At 32.6% G+C, this 19,604-nt stretch overlaps 3 protein-coding genes across 3 annotated transcripts in view; 1 reads left to right on the plus strand and 2 right to left on the minus strand.

The window, feature by feature from the left end:
* Window positions 1-24: 24 nt before the first annotated feature.
* LOC135127635 (B-cell receptor-associated protein 31) overlaps window positions 25-19,604 on the plus strand; it is a 30,726-nt gene continuing 11,146 nt past the window's right edge. The window contains exon 1 of the mRNA XM_064054158.1: window positions 25-253. Coding sequence (XP_063910228.1) covers window positions 25-253 — 229 coding nt within the window. The remainder of the gene's footprint in view (window positions 254-19,604) is intronic.
* LOC135127746 (uncharacterized) lies at window positions 4,410-8,706 on the minus strand. The gene is made up of 4 exons (XM_064054338.1): window positions 8,638-8,706; window positions 5,504-5,590; window positions 5,249-5,451; window positions 4,410-5,196 (listed from the first exon to the last, which is right to left on the minus strand). Exons 1-4 carry the CDS (start codon window positions 8,674-8,676, stop codon window positions 4,410-4,412), a joined length of 1,116 nt encoding a protein of 371 aa, XP_063910408.1. The 5' UTR covers window positions 8,677-8,706.
* LOC135127629 (uncharacterized) lies at window positions 8,520-18,460 on the minus strand. The gene is made up of 5 exons (XM_064054148.1): window positions 18,384-18,460; window positions 17,918-18,316; window positions 9,787-9,995; window positions 9,408-9,723; window positions 8,520-9,347 (listed from the first exon to the last, which is right to left on the minus strand). The coding sequence occupies exons 1-5, from the start codon at window positions 18,441-18,443 to the stop codon at window positions 8,802-8,804; spliced, it is 1,530 nt and encodes a 509-aa protein (XP_063910218.1). The 5' UTR covers window positions 18,444-18,460; the 3' UTR covers window positions 8,520-8,801.

Raw genomic sequence — 19,604 nt, forward strand, 5'->3', positions numbered from 1 at the left:
ATAACCTCAAAACGAAAGGTTGAGATGAGTCTCCAGTGGACCCTAATCGCCGGCTTCCTCTACGTCGAGATCGCTATAGTGCTGCTGCTGGTGCTGCCGGTGGCGAGCCCCAAGCGGTGGAATGCGTTTTTCAAGTCGAGGTTCCTGCAGGGGCTGCAGAGACAAGCGGGGATTTATTTCTTGATTCTGCTGGCGATCCTGGTGTTGGTCCTGTTGGACGCGATCAGGGAGATGCGGAAGTACTCGCAGATAGGTGAGTGGGTTGGGGTTGTGGGTGCAAGTGCATAGAGTGCAGGCGTTGGCTGGATGTATGCAACTTGCGATGCATCAGCAAGAAATGCGAACTCAAAATTCATGGAATTTTTAATAATTCGCAAATCTTGATGTGATTGCAGCAGTTGATACGGCTTGATAAAAATAGATAATTTTGAGTATTCTAAGAAAAATGATGCACAGAAAGTTTTCCAGAGTAGAAGTCATAAAGTACGTGTTCTTTGTTTATTAGGTCATTTACAAAATGGGGTCACACATGCACATGCAGAACTGAGGTGGCCGTTTTTGCGAAGGCTTTGAGTTTGACTTTTTTTATTTTTAAGTTAGGTTAAATTGTGGTAAAAAGTGTCATTTACAATGTCACCGCGAAAATGCCACAGGAAATTCTAAATTACATACTTAACGACGAAGTAGTGGTGCAATAATATTGATTATGTGTCAGGAATGAGTAATTTGAAACGTATCTTCGGGTTCAAGGTGACGTGAAAAATTCTGCTCTATTGACTTGATTTATGGTCTAATAAATCCCACAGTGGATTTATAATTTTGACTCCTCCACTACCCTTGGACACAAATAAAGGTTTACTACCTGAAAATTTACAACACCGTCTTAAAATCTTTTTAAGGGATACCTGTCAACTGGTCTAATAATCAGGTATTGAGTAGCTGACGGCCACGAGTGTAATTTTTTTTAGCACTTTAATTCTTGATACCTGTTGCAACACAGTTCCTTTTTTTTTTTTTTTTTTTCCTTAAGGAATTCCCCCGTCCCTCAACAATATTCATACCGTTATCTTTACGGAACCAGAAGTTTTGAGAGTACTTCCAGTCCTTTAAATTGGACCCCTGTCCTGGACCAGACGGTTTTCATCCTATTTGACTAAATAAATGTGCTTCAGTTCTATCTAAGCCAGTCGCTGCAATAATGCAACAATCACTTTCTGTAGGTTCTGTACCAAATGTTTGGAGGTCTGCTACAGTTATTCCAGTCTATAAAAAAGGCGATAAGCTTAATTCAGCAAACTTTCAACCTATTAGTTTAACATCGTTGCTTTGTAGATCTATGGAAAAAATAATTGCCCAACACCTAACTGAGTTTTGTGTAAACATTATCCTCAAGCCCAACCAGCATGGTTTCCTTCACGGTAGATCCACAATATTTAACCTTCTTGAGTGCCTTAACAAGTGGACCAAGGCTGTAGACAATTTGCCAATTTTGATCATTACTGTTTTCATATATATTTACATTATTACTTCCCGAGCGTAAGCAAAGGAAGTATTGTAATCGAGTCCGTCGGCCGACTCTCTACTTTTACGTTTTCTCGATCTTTCATGACCCCTAGAAGACGAAGAAATAGGTCTCCCATTTCCGTCTGTCTGTCCGTCTGTCCGTCCGTCTGTCCGTCCGTCTGCCGTCCCGGATTTTTATTAGACAGATAATCTTCGAAAGTACTCGACCGATTGTTGTGAAATTTTGTACTTATTTTAAGAATATCATGTAGATGGTAAAACGCTAACCAAAATTTGTCTAATCATCCCCACCACTAATGCGATGACGTCACTTCAAAATTGTACATAGTAAATGGGTTTTCAATTGTATAAAATAACATAGTCCTACACATGTAGTTTACAACTCCGAATTGACTTTTCACCCGAAACGTCCAGATTTTTGGAAAAAAAATCAAAATTATAAAACAACATTTTGAAATTTAATTTTTAATCTGCTAACCAGAATGCTTTGAAATGTTGCAGATGTTTTAAGGCTATAAAGATCATCATAAATCTTTAGTCAAAAAATATTTGCTTATCCCCTCCAAAAACTTGATGACGTCAGCTCAAAAGTTTGTGGAATAAATCACATCTAAAATGTACAAAATATGATGAGTCTGTACTTGTGATCTATCACTCCATTCATATTTTTTGGATTTGCATATACAGGGTGACTCAAAAAAATTAATGAATGCGTAAATATATTTTATTGATTTAATCAGGAACTACAAAACCGAATGCTCTGAAATCTTGCAGATGTTTTAAGGTCATAAAGAGCATAATAAATGTTTAGTCAAAATATATTTGCTTATCCCCTCCAAAAACTTGATGACGTCAGCTCGAAAGTTTGCCGAATAAATCATATCTAAAATGTACAAAATATGATGAGCCTGTACTTGTCATTTATCACTCCATTCATATTTTTTGGATTTGCATATACAGAGTGACTCAAAAAAATTAATGAATGCTTAAATATATTTTATTGATTTAATCAGGAACTACAAAACGGAATGCTCTGACATCTTGCACATGTTTTAAGGTTATAAAGAGCATAATAAATGTTTAGTCAAAATATATTTGCTTATCCCCTCCAAAAACTTGATGACGTCAGCTCGAAAATTTGCCGAATAAATCATATCTAAAATGTACAAAATATGATCAGTCTGTACTTGTGATCTATCACTCCATTCATATTTTTTGGATTTGCATATACAGGGTGATTCAAGAAAATAAATGAAAGCGTAAATTTATTTTACTGATTTACTCAGGAACTACAAAACCGAATGCTTCGAAATCTTGAAGATATTTTAAAATTATCATAAGCATGGTACATTTTTTATCAAAACGTATTTGGTCGTCCCCCCTAAAAAATTTATGATGTCACCACAAAATTTTGCTGAAAAAATCCTATCTAAAATGTACAAAATATGGTGAGTCTCTTCTTGTGATTTATCATTCCATTCAAATTTTTTCGATTTGCATATACAGGGTGACTCAAAAAAATTAATGAATGCGTAAATTTATTTTATTGATTTAATCAGGAACTACAAAACCGAATGCTTTGAAATCTTGCAGATGTTTTAAGGTTATAAAGAGCATAATAAATTTTTAGTCAAAATATATTTGGTTATCTTCTACAAAAAACTGATGACGTCAGCTCAAAAGTTTGCCGAATAAATCGTATCTAAAATGTACAAAATATGATGAGTCTGTACTTGTGATTTATCATTCCATTCATATTTTTGGATTTGCATATGCAGGGTGACTCACAAAAATTAATGAAGGCGTGAATTTATTTTATCGATTTAATCAGGAATTACAAAACCGAATGCTTTGAAATCTTGGGAATATTTTAAAGTTATTATAAGCATGGTAAACTTTTGTTCAAAATGTATTTGTTCATCCCTCCTAAAAAAATTGATGACGTCACCCTTAAATTTTGCTGAATAAATCCTATCTAAAATGCAAAAAATATGATGAGTTTGTACTTGTGATTTATCATTCCATGCATATTTTTTAGGTTTTCTTAAGAGGTGGTTCAAAAAAATTAATGAAGTCAATTTATTTTATTGATTAAATTAAAGGCAACACTTATTATTAGTATTACACCCCAACCAACCCAATTTGGTAGACACAAAATTTGTTAAAGGAAAAACTCGGTTGAAACATAAGGGTAGCACGCTTATTTACATCGACTTTAACATTACAGACCTGCATTTGTTTTATGCGTTCACTTGATTCCGCGAATGTGAAATAGACATGTTTATAATCAACCAATTGTGAATTTCACCGTCAAGAATTAAAATAAAACCCAATGTTTTATATAATAAGCGGAAGTCGAAGCAATAAAACCGACGGTCGTTTTGTTTACAGTTTCTCTGTTTGGCTCTCGCGTATGCTGTTACGCCTGTCATCTTAAATTAAGAATGTTTATACATACACGATTTTCAGTTGTTTCTGATACGTATACGTGAGTAAATTGTTTCGTTATTTTATTGATTATTACAAATCAATATTCAAAACGACCCAATTCATTTTCCCGAAAATTTGAGAATATAATAATTTTATTCTTAGTATTACACTACATCTATCCCAACTGATATACGTGTCCTTGCAAAAATGTTGATGACGTCATCGCAATTTTTTTTTAAATTCCCACTACAAAATGTAATGAGAAAAAAACACAATAGGCATGCAGTCGTCAAGTTTCCGAAAGCGAGGGAAGTACTGTCTTAACTCTTTAGACCAATTTTTTTGTATTATTACATGCTCTGACATTGTGATTACTTACTTCAATTTAATAATAATAATAATAATGCCTCCGTAAAACAATCATTAAATTCACACAGTAAAGATAAAAAATAAAATTATTTTGAAGGCATGAGAGCGTGCAGATCTCCAGGCCAGCACATGGTAATGCTAATATTTCGCAAACAATACAAGACCGACATTATTTTAAAATTAACATCTTGATCCTTCCCCGCTTGAATTGCCAAATGGGGCAACTGCTCCACTTTATTTTTTTCGTTGACCTCACAAAAGCATTTTCGCAGCTTTTCTAAATTCACACCGTTGCCGCGCCGAGCCACATAACCATACAACACGTAATCTTCATTCTCTTTGTGTTTTATCAAGCACCCAGAGCTTTTCCGACTTCTGCGGAAACTTTCTGCGAAGTCGATGAATTTCAGCGTCAAGTTGGTCATTTCTTCAGTGAACTCACCATCGGTGGACGGTAGGTAAAGAATGATGGTTTTCTTCTTGATTTGGTGGATGGCGGATCTTGAATGGTTTAATTTACACTTGTTGTGTGTCAAAAGGGAGACATCGTTAACTGGTTTGAAAGTTGTAGCGGTCATTTCAATCTGTCGTTTACCCAGAAGGTACTGGAACATGCTTTTGACTTCAGACCACGATATTTCGTCATCACTGGTGGGTTCTAGAACCGGTATGGATAGTTTTTTCACGTAGTTTTTGCTAGCGTGGTCGTGCAGTTTCCGAATGGCGGAAAATACTGCCCGTGACGTCACGGGTTTGTTTGGAGGACTGGCGATTAAGCAGTAGAGGAAGTTGCTTCCTTCTTTGACGCACGCCAAGCCTCCACTTGGTTGTTTTTGGTTGAGGAGTTTACCAATGTGGGGGGAGATATCGTCTCTGAAAATTATTGTTATATGAATGTGCGGGGAGTGAATGGGTTATTAAGTACCCTGGGGCCACTCCGCTCGGTATTAGGTCTTCTCTAGCGAAGCACACTCGAGAATATTGTTTTAGCAGATCTGAACTTTCCTTCAGTGAGTCAGGTATACTGCCACTCTCCAAATCCCGCTGGAATGACTCGTATTCGTTATCTTGGGTGCGTGGGGGGGCTTGGGTGAGTTTTTCCATCTGGGGTTGTTGGTATGAAGGTCTCTGTAAAATAATATGGGTTAATGTGTTTTTGAAATGTTAATCAAAATATTACCTGAAACGAATCCTTTGATCCCCAATTATTACTTTGCGACGACGAACTCATCACTTGCCTTTCTGACGTCTTATTCTCATTTTCAGCCTGTAAATCAACACACATTGAAACACTCCATTTATTAAAAATAAGTTTAAATCATACAAATACTTACTCTGTTTGAAAAGCAAAATTTTTCAAAATTTTTTGTTAAAATTTCGGCCAATTTCCGACAATTTTCAAAATTGAACCAGACAATTTCTTATAGATTTCCACCTCTAGAAGTTAACTAGGACCGAATTTTTTCGATATCTCCTATCATTTTTCCACTGAAATTGTGCAACTTTTTGGATTTCAAAAATTTTTTATTATCAAAGCGAATATTTTTTACTCTTGGACCCGGAACATAAACATACCAAATTTTTGGAATCAGCACGACAAATTCTATACCCCAGAATTTTTTGTAAATTTTTGTCAACTTTTGAAGTCAAATTTTTCAAAAATGTTTTGGAAATTCCGGCGAATATCCTACATAAATCGAAATTTAACTCAACTAAAGACATTTTCTTACAGATTTAGACCTCTAGAAGTTAGTTTCCACACCATTTTTTCGATAGTTCCTACCATTTCTAAACCCCCATTCAAATCGAATATTTTTAAAATCTTATAGCGGAACATCTTTTTGGAATCAGTATAACGAAATCTACATCCCAAAATTTTTTGGAAATTTTTTGGCAATTTTTTCAAAAGCAAAATTTTTCAATTTTTTTTTAATTTCGGCCAATTTCCGACAATATCCGAAATTGAACCAAAGACATTTTCTTATACATTTCGACCTCTAGAAGTTAATTTCAACCGATTTTTTTCGATATCTCCTACCATTTTTCCAGAATCTCCCACTGAAACAGTGCAATTTTCTGGATTTCAAAAATTTTTTATTTTAAAACCGAATATTTTTAACTCTTGGACTGGAAACATAAAGATGCCAGGTTTTTGGCATCAGCACGACAAAATCTATACTCCAGAATTTTTTGGAAATTTTTCCCAACTTTTGAAGCCAAAATTTTCAAAAATTTTCTGGGTCAATTTCGGCGAATATTCTACAATATTCGAAATGTATCTAAACCAAAGACTTTTTCTTATAGATTCCGACCTCCAAGAGCTTGTTTCAACCCCATTTCTTTGATAGCTCCTTTTTTCCAGAATCGCGCCCACGGAAGTTTTGCAATTTTTTGGACTAAAAAAAATTTCAAACTTAATATTTTTAAATCTTGGAGTGGAACATGTTTTTGGACCCCGTACGACGAAATCTACATCCCAGAACTGTTTGGAAATTTTTTGGCAACTTTTTGAAAAACAAATTATATTGGACAAAATTTTTTTAAAATTTTGTCCAATAGCCAACAAGTTGATTTCAACCCCACTTCTTTGATAACCCCTTTTTTCCAGAATCATCCACAGAAGTTTTGCAATGTTTTCGATTTGAAAAAAATATTTTCAAACCCAATGTTTTTAAATCTTGCAGCCGAACGTGTTTTTGGAATCAGTACGACGAAAACTATATCCCAGAATTTTTTGTGAATTTTTTGTCAACTTTTTCAAAATCAAAATTTTTTAAAAATTTTTTGAAAATTTCCATTTTCCAACAATTTTCGAAATTTAACTAAAAACATTTTCATACAGATTTCGACCTCGAAAGTTAGTTTCAACGGGATTCTTTGATAAATGATCCTTTTTTCCAAAATCGTCCACTAAAATATTGCAATTTTTTGAATTTCAAAAATTCTTTATCTTCAAACCTAATATTTTTAAATCTTGCACAGTGAGCATAATAAATACTTTCAATTTCTGACTTACTCTAGCAAAAATAGTTTGGTATATAAAAATAAAAAAAATAAATTGCCGCATTCATTAATTTTTTTTAGTCACCCTGTATATGCAAATCGAAAAAAATTGAATGGAATGATAAATCACAAGAAGAGACTCACCATATTTTGTACATTTTAGATAGGGTTTATTCAGCAAAATTTTGTGGTGACGTCATAAATTTTTTTGGGGGGACGACCAAATACATTTTGATCAAAAATTTACCATGCTTATGATAATTTAAAAACATCTTCAACATTTCAAAGCATTCGGTTTTGTAGTTCCTGAGTAAATCAGTAAAATAAATTTTGCGCATTCATTAATTTTTTTGAGTCACCCTGTATATGCAAATCCAAAAAATATGAATGAAGTGATATACCACAAGTACAGACGCATCATATTTTGTACATTTTAGATAGGATTTATTCGGCAAACTTTTGAGCTGACGTCATCAAGTTTTTGGAGGGAATAACCAAATATATTTTGACTAAAGATTTATGATGCCCTTTAGAGCCTTAAAACATCTGCAACATTTCAGAACATTCGGGTTAGCAGATTCACAATTAAATTGCAAAATGTTGTTCTATAATTTTCATTTTTTTTCCAAAAATCTGGACGTTTCGGGTAAAAACTCAATTCGGGGTCGTAAACTACATGTGTAGGACTATGTTATTTTATACAATTTAAGACCCATTTCTATGTACAATTTTGAAGTGACGTCATCGCATTAGTGGTGGGGATGATTAGACAAATTTTGGTTAGCGTTTTACCATCTACATGATATTCTTATTATAAGTACAAAATTTCACAACAATCGATCCAGTACTTTCGGAGATTATCTGTCTAATAAAAATCCGGCACGGCAGACAGACGGACAGACAGACGGAAATGGGAGACCTATTTCTTCGTCTTCTAGGGGTCATGAAACATCGAGAAAATGTAAAAGTAGAGGGTCGGCCGACGGACTCGATTATAATACTTCCTTTGCTTACGCTCGGGAAGTAAAAAGGAACTTAAAATATTTCTAGTAGACAATGCGTTTTATAGCCTAGCAGAATTCTTTAATTGTGTTGTCTAATTACTTTCTGATGCGATTTGCGAGTGTATTGTTTTTTTGTACTTATTGACGTGTCCTATACAATGTAAATGTTGTCTTAAAGGAAATAAAGTATTATTTATTTGTTTATGTATTTATTTATTTAAAAACTACCAATCAGGGACGACCTGATTCACACGACTTTTAAACAACCAACCACTTATTCACACACAGTTTCACATTTCATCCATACTTGGAACCAAGCACTGTTGCTTTCCAAGTCTTCTCCCATTGAAACAGAACTCACGAACGATTCGTCCAACTGGCTGTCGTTCGCTCCCTCCCACTTTCCTTATTTTGTGTCTGGCTGCCACCACTCTCGTTGCAAACTCTTCTCCCCACCCCCATCTCTCCAATTCATGGCAAAACTCTTCTTCTTGGCTTCCACTTCTCGTCACTCTTATCATCCACAAACCGGTCTCTGGGGACCATCTCGTTCTGCAAATCCCCAGGCCAGCAAACGTACACTTCCACCTCCCGCAAGCTATTCCTCAAAATATTAATAATCTTGTAGTTAATGCAAGAATCAGTTTCATCCCTCATCGCTTGAAAAGCGTAATAGTAAAATTTACTTTTCCTATTTTCTTTCTGTATGGCGGAAAGACACTTCTGCAAGGCGATAAAATCAAACGGGTCTCGCTCAGTCTTCTTGACAATGCAGCCACAAATCAAATAATTTTGATTCCTAGTGTTCAAAATAACGTTCCCTTTGGCTTTCTTGGCGTATCGGAAGTCCGAAAGAAAATGAAACTTCTCGTCGAGCTTGCGCATTTCGTCGGAGATGTGTTCATCTTCAGAGGAGAAGTACAAGATGACGGTGCCGGTGTCGATAGTTTCGATGGCGTACGTCTCGTGGGTGACTCTGCAGTTTCGGTGTCTTTGTTGGGGGGAAGCTTCTTCAGTCTAAATGAAACAAATAAATCAGTAATGTGTTGCTAGTTTTTCGTTTTTTTTTTTACGAACCGGCTCCAGGTTGCAGACGACGATCTCCACGTCCACGTCCCTGAACACGAACTCCACCATGAACTTCACGTTGGGCCAATCGAGCCTGTCCAACCCGCAGCCGATTCTGGGCATGGCGATTTTCTGCACCCGCTTTTCCACTACGTGCTTTTTCAGACACTTCAGTGAGGAGAAAAGGGTGGCGTAGGTGGGTTTGCCCGTGGAATATGTCTTCGTCACTAGGTAGTAGATGTAGCGGTCTTTGTCCGTCAGAATGGCCAGGCCGCCTTTGCTTTGATATTGGTTGAGGAGGTCGTCAACGCGTTTGAACTTGTGTCTGGAAATTTCAAAAATTGTATTTATATATTGTTGTAAATATTTTTGCTTTTTGTTGTCGTACCGAAATTGTACTGCAATTCCGCTCCCCATGTTCATGTCTTCTGCTACGCAGTGGGCCAAGGAGTAGTCCTCCGGGGCGTCGAATAGGTCGCTGAAGACTTCTCTGACTTTGGTGTACTCCCCGATGTGGCCCTTGTGGGACAAGAACTCATCTTCGTATTGGAGGAACTCGATGTCTTGGTGGAAATTGGGTCGGTATTTTTTTCTGTTCTGTAAGAAAGATACAAGATTATAAAAAAAATCAAGCTTTTCAAGTTCTTGATTTCTATTTTTCATTTTCCCGATTTTTTAATTCTCATGTTCTCGATATTATACAACAATGTTTCGTTTTTTTATTTCCTTTATTTTTTCAATGCTTGCTTTTTTAATTTCCCGGTTTTCCAATTTTTAAATTTTTGGATTTCTCGGCTTTCAGATTTCTTTAATTTTCAATATTTTGATTTTACAATATTTCGTTTTTCGATTTTTAAGCTTCTTTATTGTTTATCTTTCGATTTTTCACTTTTTCTTGTACAGTTCTTGGTTCCAAGTTTTAGATTTTTCAAAGTTTACATTTTATTATTTATTTTGGTTTTTTCATTTTTGATGTTTCAGTTTTACAATTTTGCAATTTTTCCACAAGTTGAAAAATCGGAAAATTGAAAACTGAAAAATTGCAGATCGAAAAACTGAAGAAACGAAACATTGAAACATTGTAAAATTAAACATCGAGAAACGTAAAAATCGAAAAAAAAAGAATTAATCGAAAAATTGGAAAGAAAAAAAAAGAATCGAATCGAAAAATTGAAAAGCCCAAAAGTTGTAAAATCGAAAAATTATGGAATCGTCAAATCGAAAAACTGTAACGCTGAAATATCGAAAAATTGAAAAATTAAATATCGAGATATTGAAAAATCGAATATATGAAAAAGTTTTATAATGCAATAATTAAAACATGGAAAAATTGTAAAATCGTAAATGAGTTTTGGGATTTTTTAGTATTTGGATTTTTCGATTTTTCCGAGTTCTGGATTTTTCGATTTCTCGACTTTTTACTTTTTAAATTTTGAATTTTTCGTTTTTCAAACTTTGGATTTTTCAATTTTTCGACTGTTTTATACTTCGATTACTCAGGTTTTCGGAGTTTTTTAATTTTCGATTTTCCATTTTTTTAATTTTTCAATTTTTTGATATTTCAATTTATCAAGCAATTTCTCGATTTTTAAATTTTAGAATTACCAATTTTAATTTTTTTGATTTTTTCAAGTTTGCATTTCTCGATTTTCCAGTTTTTCGATATTTGATTTTTCAATGTTTTAAATTTTCGATTTTTCAATTTCTCAATTTTCAGTTCTTCAATATTTCTATTTTCAATTTTTCGATTTTAAAAATTTTTCGGCTTTTCGATTTTTAAATTTCCCGATTTTTTAAGTTTTCGATTTCTGAATTTTTTCGAGATTATCAGTTTTGGGAACTTTTCAATTTCTGGTTTTTTCAATTTTTCCATTTTTAAAATTTTGGATTTAAAATGAAAACTAGAGAAACTGCAAATCAAAAATTGAAGAAAAAAGTGAAAACTAGAGAAACTGAAAAATCTAAAATTGAAAACACGAAAAATTAAAAAATCCAAAAATTGAAAAGTTTCACATTGAAAAATTATGAAATCAGAACATTGAAAAACCGAAAAATTGAAAAAAAAAGAAACTAAAAAACCGAAACGAAACATTGAATCAGAGAAGTCAAATAAATGAAAAAGTTATAAAATCCAATAACTGAAAAAACGAAAAATTTAAAAATGGAAAAATTGAAAACTGAAAAAAAATATAAAATCAGAATACTGAAAATCGAAAATTTTTAAAATATAGGAAACAAAAAAGTGCAGTTCGAAAAATTGAAAAAATTCATTTTAAAAAATAAAAAGTTGAAAACTCCTGAAACTGCAAATCGAAAAAGTGAAAAATTTTAAAATAGTAACTCAGAAAGTTGCATATCATAAAATAGAAGAAAAAAAAAATGAAAAATTGATTTTGAAAAAACAAAAAGTTATAAAATCCAAACATTAAAAACTCGAATAAATGAAAAAGTTTTAAAATGCAATAATAATTGAAAAATTCTAAAATTCTAAAATCGTAAAATTGAAAAAGTGAAAATTTTTAAAAATTAATATTAGATACATATTTAAAATGAAAACCAGAGAAATTGCAAAAAACTTAAATTGAAAAAACCAAATATTGAAAAAAAAGAAAATAAAAACCCGAAAAGAAAAATTGAAACATTCACAAATTGGAAAATCGAAAAAATGAAAAATTTAAAAATGAAAATTCGAAGAGTTGCATATCGTAAAATTTAAGAAAGAAAAAAAATTAAAAATTGGAAAATTGCAAATCAGAAAATTGAAGAAACAAAAAATTCAGATTGAAAAAACAAAACATTGTAAAATGGAAACATTCAAAAATAGAAAAAGTATGAAAATAAAGAAAAAAAAAGAAATAAAAAACTGCAAATCTACAAAATGAAGAAACAAAAATTGAAAGAAATTGAAACCGGAAAAACGGAACATAATACATTCGGAACACTGAAAAATCGAAAAATTATGAAAATAAAGAAAATAAAAAACCGAAACGAGAAATTGCAAAGAGAAATTTTGAATAAATGAAAAAGTTCTAAAATCCAATAATTGAAAAAACCAAAAATTAAAAAATGGAAAAATTGAAAACTGAAAAACTGCAAATCGAAAAATTTAAACATCCAAAATTTGAAAATTTTCATATTGGCGAAAAATATATATAAAATCAGAACACTGGAAACCAAAAATTTTTAAAATATAGAAAATAAAAACGGAAACGAGAAATTACAGTTCGAAAAAATTCAATTTAAAAAATAAAAAGTTGAAGATTCCTGAAACTGCAAATCGAAAGAGTGAACAATTTTAAAATGGTAACTCAAAAAGTTACATATCGTAAAATTGAAGAAAAAAAATGAAAAATTGAAAAAATTGATTTTGAAAAAACAAAAAGATATAAAATCGAAACATTGAAAAATCGAATAAATGAAAAAGTTTAAAATGCAATAACAATGCAAAAATTCTAAAATCGTAAAATTGAAAAGGTGAAATTTTTTTTAAATTATAATTAATACTATTAGATACTAGAAATTGCTAATCAAAAATTGAAAAATCGAGAAACCGAAAAACCTTAAATTGAAAACTCGAAGAGTTGCAAATCGTAAAATTTAAGAAAGAAAAAAAATGAAAAATTGAAAAATTGCAAATCGAAAAATTTTAGAAACAAAAAAATTCAAATTGGAAAAACAAAACACAACACATTCTAAAACGGGAACACTGAAAAATATAAAAATTATGAAAATAAAGAAAAAAAACGAAAAATCGCAAATTAAAATTTTGAATAAATGCAAATTGAAGAATCGGAAAATTGAAAAATTATAAACCGAAAAATTGAGAAGTCGAATAATCAAAAAATACTAAAGTACAATACATAATTGAAAAATTGCAAAATTCTAAAATAATAAAATTGAAAAGGGGAAAAATTGCAAATCAAAAATTGAAGGAACCAAAAATTGAAAAACCTAGAAACTAAAAAATCTAAAATTGAAAAAACGAAAAATTGCAAATCGAGAAAGTGAAAAACCCGAAATTTGAAAATTTTCACATTAGTGAAAAAAAAAAATTATAAACTCAGAATAGTGAAAATCGAATTTTTTTTAAATACAGCGTGTTATTGAAAGGTACGTACAAAATAAAATCGGCAATTGGTCTCGAAGTATGGGTGCTAAAGGTAAAAAAAAGTTCAGGTAAATATGTTCTCCTTTTAGAGATAAAAAATAATTAAAATTTATGTCCAAATTCGTTGTACGCCTCTGATAAAAAGATCACTTTTCGTTTCTATAGCAGCATTTAGTCTTAACAAAAGTTTTATTGTTACAGTTGCTAGGATTTACTAAAATAAATTAATTTTACCTATTTATCCTTCAGTAGCGTCTAAAAAGGTTGGATAAGGGTTAATTTTCCCCTTATAATTTCGATAACACAAAATAAATTTTTCAGACTTCTTAGACTTCCTGAATAACTGTGAATTTTGTTGTAGGTAGCTTTCAATAACACCCTGTATAGAACATAAAAAACGGAAACCAAAATTTGCAATTCGAAAAATTAAGACATGAAAAATTGAAAAATCTAAAAATGTTATTGAAAAAAGAAAAATTTAAAACTCTTGAAACTGCAAATCGAAAAAGTGAAAATTTTAAAAATGGCAACTCGACAGTTGTATATCGTTAAATTGAAGAAAAAAAAATTGGTCTAAAGAGTTTAGACAGTACTTCCCTCGCTGTCGGAAACTTGACGACTGCATGCCTATTATGTTTTTTTTTCTCATTACATTTTTGTAGTGGGAATTTAAAAAAAAATTGTGATGACGTCATCAACATTTTTGCAAGGACACGTATATCAGTTGGGATAGATGTAGTGTATTACTAAGAATAAAATTATTGTGTTCCCAAATTTTCGGGAAAATGAATTGGGTCGTTTTGAATATTGATTTCTTATAATCAATAAAATAACGAAACAATTTACTCACGTATACGGCGCCGGTGTGTAATATTTAGAGAGCGGATTTCTGTCGGGCTAGGCAAGGCCAAACTCGGTACGGCTTGCACGGGATGCGAATTCATTGCCGTTGCGGACTGCACTTCGTTTATTTGAGATTAAAATAACGTTGTTTCGTTCCACTCTGCTGTTAATTCCCGTTCTCATTTACTTAGCCGTTTGATTAATAAATCGTTAATTATATTTATGGAATCCAGCGTGCTGGATTCCATAAATATAATGGGGACGTGTCCCACCCTATAATCGTGACGTAGCCCGACAGAAATCCGCTGTCTAGTAATATGAAGGGCAACTGAAAATCGTTTATGTATAAACATTCTTAATTTAAGATGACAAGCGTAACAGCATACGTGAGAATCAAACAGAGAAACTGTAAACAAAACGACCATCGGTTTTATTGCTTCGACTTCCGCTTATTATATAAAACATTGCGTTTTATTTTAATTCTTGACGGTGAAATTCACAATTGGTTGATTATAAACATGTCTATTTCGCATTCGCGGAACCAAGTGACCGCATAAAACAAATGCAGATCTGTAATGTTAAAGTCGATGTAAATAAGCGTGCTACCCTTATGTTTCAACCGAGTTTTTCCTTTAACAAATTTTGTGTCTACCAAATTGGGTTGGTTGGGGTGTAATACTAATAATAAGTGTTGCCTTTAATTTAATCAATAAAATAAATTGACTTCATTAATTTTTTTGAACCACCTCTTAAGAAAATCTAAAAAATATGAATGGAATGATAAATCACAAGTACAAACTCATCATATTTTTTGCATTTTAGATAGGATTTATTCAGCAAAAATTTAAGGGTGACGTCATCAATTTTTTTTAGGAGGGATGAACAAATACATTTTGAACAAAAGTTTACCATGCTTATAATAACTTTAAAATATTCCCAAGATTTCAAAGCATTCGGTTTTGTAATTAAATTAAATTAAATCGATAAAATAAATTCACGCCTTCATTAATTTTTTTGAGTCACCCTGCATATGCAAATCCAAAAATATGAATGGAATGATAAATCACAAGTACAGACTCATCATATTTTGTACATTTTAAATACGATTTATTTGGCAAACTTTTGAGCTGACGTCATCAGTTTTTTGTAGAAGATAACCAAATATATTTTGACTAAAAATTTATTACGCTCTTTATAACCTTACAACATCTGCAAGATTTCAAAGCATTCGGTTTTGTAGTTCCTGATTAAATCAATAAAATAAATTTACGCATTCATTAATTTTTTTGAGTCACCCTGTATATGCAAATCGAAAAAATTTGAATGGAATGATAAATCACAAGAAGAGACTCACCATATTTTGTACATTTTAGATAGGATTTATTCAGCAAAATTTTGTGGTGACATCATAAATTTTTTAGGGGGGACGACCAAATACGTTTTGATCAAAAATTTACCATGCTTATGATAATTTTAAAATATCTTCAAGATTTCGAAGCATTCGGTTTTGTAGTTCCTGAGTAAATCAGTAAAATAAATTTACGCTTTCATTTATTTTCTTGAATCACCCTGTATATGCAAATCCAAAAAATATGAATGGAGTGATAGATCACAAGTACAGACTGATCATATTTTGTACATTTTAGATATGATTTATTCGGCAAATTTTCGAGCTGACGTCATCAAGTTTTTGGAGGGGATAAGCAAATATATTTTGACTAAACATTTATTATGCTCTTTATAACCTTAAAGCATCTGCAAGATGTCAGAGCATTCCGTTTTGTAGTTCCTGATTAAATCAATAAAATATATTTACGCATTCATTAATTTTTTTGAGTCACTCTGTATATCCAAATCCAAAAAATATGAATGGAGTGATAAATGACAAGTACAGGCTCATCATATTTTGTACATTTTAGATATGATTTATTCGGCAAACTTTCGAGCTGACGTCATCAAGTTTTTGGAGGGGATAAGCAAATATATTTTGACTAAACATTTATTATGCTCTTTATGACCTTAAAACATCTGCAAGATTTCAGAGCATTCGGTTTTGTAGTTCCTGATTAAATCAATAAAATATATTTACGCATTCATTAATTTTTTTGAGTCACCCTGTATATGCAAATCCAAAAAATATGAATGGAGTGATAGATCACAAGTACAGACTCATCATATTTTGTACATTTTAGATATGATTTATTCCACAAACTTTTGAGCTGACGTCATCAAGTTTTTGGAGGGGATAAGCAAATATTTTTTGACTAATGATTTATGATGCTCTTTATAGCCTTAAAACATCTGCAACATTTCAAAGCATTCTGGTTAGCAGATTAAAAATTAAATTTCAAAATATTGTTTTATAATTTTGATTTTTTTTCCAAAAATCTGGACGTTTCGGGTGAAAAGTCGATTCAGAGTTGTAAACTACATGTGTAGGACTATGTTATTTTATACAATTGAAAACCCATTTACTATGTACAATTTTGAAGTGACGTCATCGCATTAGTGGTGGGGATGATTAGACAAATTTTGGTTAGCGTTTTACCATCTACATGATATTCTTAATATAAGTACAAAATTTCACAACAATCGGTCGAGTACTTTCGGAGATTATCTGTCTAATAAAAATCCGGGACGGCAGACGGACAGACGGACGGACAGACGGACGGACAGACGGACGGACAGACGGACGGACAGACGGACAGACAGACGGAAATGGGAGACCTATTTCTTCGTCTTCTAGGGGTCATGAAAGATCGAGAAAACGTAAAAGTAGAGAGTCGGCCGACGGACTCGATTACAATACTTCCTTTGCTTACGCTCGGGAAGTAAAAATCAAAAATTCAATAATATATAATTTTTTAAATCCTACCATCGAAAGTTCTCTCTGCATAACTTTGGATGGATCATATGTATTTTTTTATAAAATGAAAAAGAAGCCAAAATTAAAAGTGGAGTCTGGAAATTAAGAGTAAATAATAATTGCATATTTAAACAAGATCCTTCCAACTCCAAATAATCATTTAAGTAGTGATTTAACGATCCTTTATGAAAAGCAGGTAGAGGCTTAAAAGGGATAACTCTCTCTGGAATGTACGTACCTCACGCTGCGAAGTTAATTATCTATGCACAGCTGCCTTTAAAATTGTAAATAGATAAAATATTTCTCGGAAAATATCACTTTGACGTTTCGTAAGATCAATTTTGGTACCAGAATTAGTGCGCTTGTCTAATTTTTTTTGGCGCCGATTACCACCCTTGACTTTTTTCTAAATTTCAGTTCATCAGATACTTGCACTTTGTATAATCCAACAGAACCCAAAAATTACCAAAATGAAAATTGGCCGCTAAATGATAAATAAACTCAAGTAACGCCAACTCAAATTAAAAAATCGCCAGAATTCCTACAATATCGAACGATAATTTCCACATCCTGTTTATCAATGCACTTACGCTTCAATTATTATTACAGACATTCCGCGTTATCAAACACTTCACCATCTTGCATTCAAAATGCAACTTAAAGCGCGTTAGCAACTAATATTTATGTTCGTTATCTACTTACATTTGAATGATCTCTTGGTTTTCCTCTGCCACGGTCGTTCTCGTTCAAAGAATACCTTTTTGTATCCGTCCTTCTCTCCCCTTCATACTCCCTATTACCCCGACTTGGCTCACTTTGTCTGGGTTTGTAAAAACCACCATTCTTATTTTCTCTTCGATTCTCACTTCGCGTGTTATCTTTCCACGTGTCACTTTTTGTAAAACCATGGTTATCTTTAACTTCTTTTTGGATCGAAACGTCACCTGGGGACCGATTTCTAGGCGGGTGCTTCGCTTTAGCCGCATTTTCCACTATTGCGTCATCTCTAGCTTGACCTTTGGAGTTGCCACCGTCCACGGTGGCTTTACCTTTCGACCTTTTTTTGCTCTTGCCCCCCATTACACCACGATCCAACTTAATCTGCAACAACGAAAACACACACAATTAAAAAATTCAAATAAACACAAAAATAGAAAAAATGAAATACCTTTTTCGCTAAATGAACAGACGCCACTTTGTCAGTCGTGCTTACACCGTCGATGCCCATGAAACACTGGGAAGTCCCTAATCTCCACCCGAAATCCCCTCCGCGCCGCCACCCCCCTCCCCCACGCAGTTCTCTACCGGGGAACGTAGAGAAGCGACATAGAGCTGATTTTGCAAAACCGCCCTTATTGACATTGGAGTCCTCAACCGCCAAAGGCAAACGCCAAATTTAAATAGTGGATGCCAATAAAGACCTTGCTTCACTATGAATGAAAGTGAAGGAAACAGCAGTAAGCAGCTTGTAATATTCAGGTAAAGATTGTCCAGAATTATATGAATTTTATGGACTCCCAAAGTTAATTTGTTTTACAGCCCTGTTGTCAGTTTTATTGTTTAGCTGAAGAGCGGGACGAACTCAGGTCCAGCAAAGATCGGCTTTCCCCTGACAGGCTCTTTACCTGTACAATAGAATTGACGGCTGAGCTGTGAAACAAATTAACGTTGGGAGTCCATAAAATCAGTGGCGTAAATAGCACCCCCGCAGACCTCGCAATGCGGGGGGGCGCAGCGTCAAAAGGGGCGCAGACCGTAACGTAACCGATATATTTTTTTAAAATGTGCAATTTTTAAAGAAGGAGTTTTCATTGGAATTGAAAATGAGATCAGGTAAATTAATAATAGCTATTTAACGAACAAGTTTGTTAATAAAGGCGATTAATAATCGAGATATTTTAACGCGCGAGGAACGAGTTTTTATATTTTTTGGATTTTTCAATTTTTTTTATTTTCAATTTTTGATTTGCAGGTTTTCTAGTTTTCATTTTAGATATGTAATAATTATAATTTTAATTAAAGTTGTTCACTTTTTCAATTTTTCGTTTCTGGAATTTTTTAATTTTTCGATCTTTGAATGTTAGTTTTTGGACTTTACATTTTTCGATTTAATTCGTTCTTTGATTCATTAATTTTTTCTCGATTTTTAGTTTTTCAATGTTTCTATTTTTCGTTTCTTCAGTTCTACAGTTTTGTCAAATAAATGTTATATAAATTAAAAAAAAAAGTAACAGTGTACCTATGGTTTATGAATCCGTGTTGAATTTTTATCTTCGACATCGAAATTTTTGTGGAAAAATAAAACAAAATTGAATTACAATTTGTCGATTTCTTGATTTTTCGATTTTTAGTTTACTTAATTTTTCGATATTTCAGTGTTACAATTTTT

This window comes from Zophobas morio, unplaced genomic scaffold (genome assembly GCF_036711695.1).
Source record: "Zophobas morio isolate AGI-343-1 ecotype UQ-CSIRO unplaced genomic scaffold, CSIRO_AGI_Zmor_V1 ptg000012l, whole genome shotgun sequence".
Classification (NCBI taxonomy): domain Eukaryota; kingdom Metazoa; phylum Arthropoda; class Insecta; order Coleoptera; family Tenebrionidae; genus Zophobas; species Zophobas morio.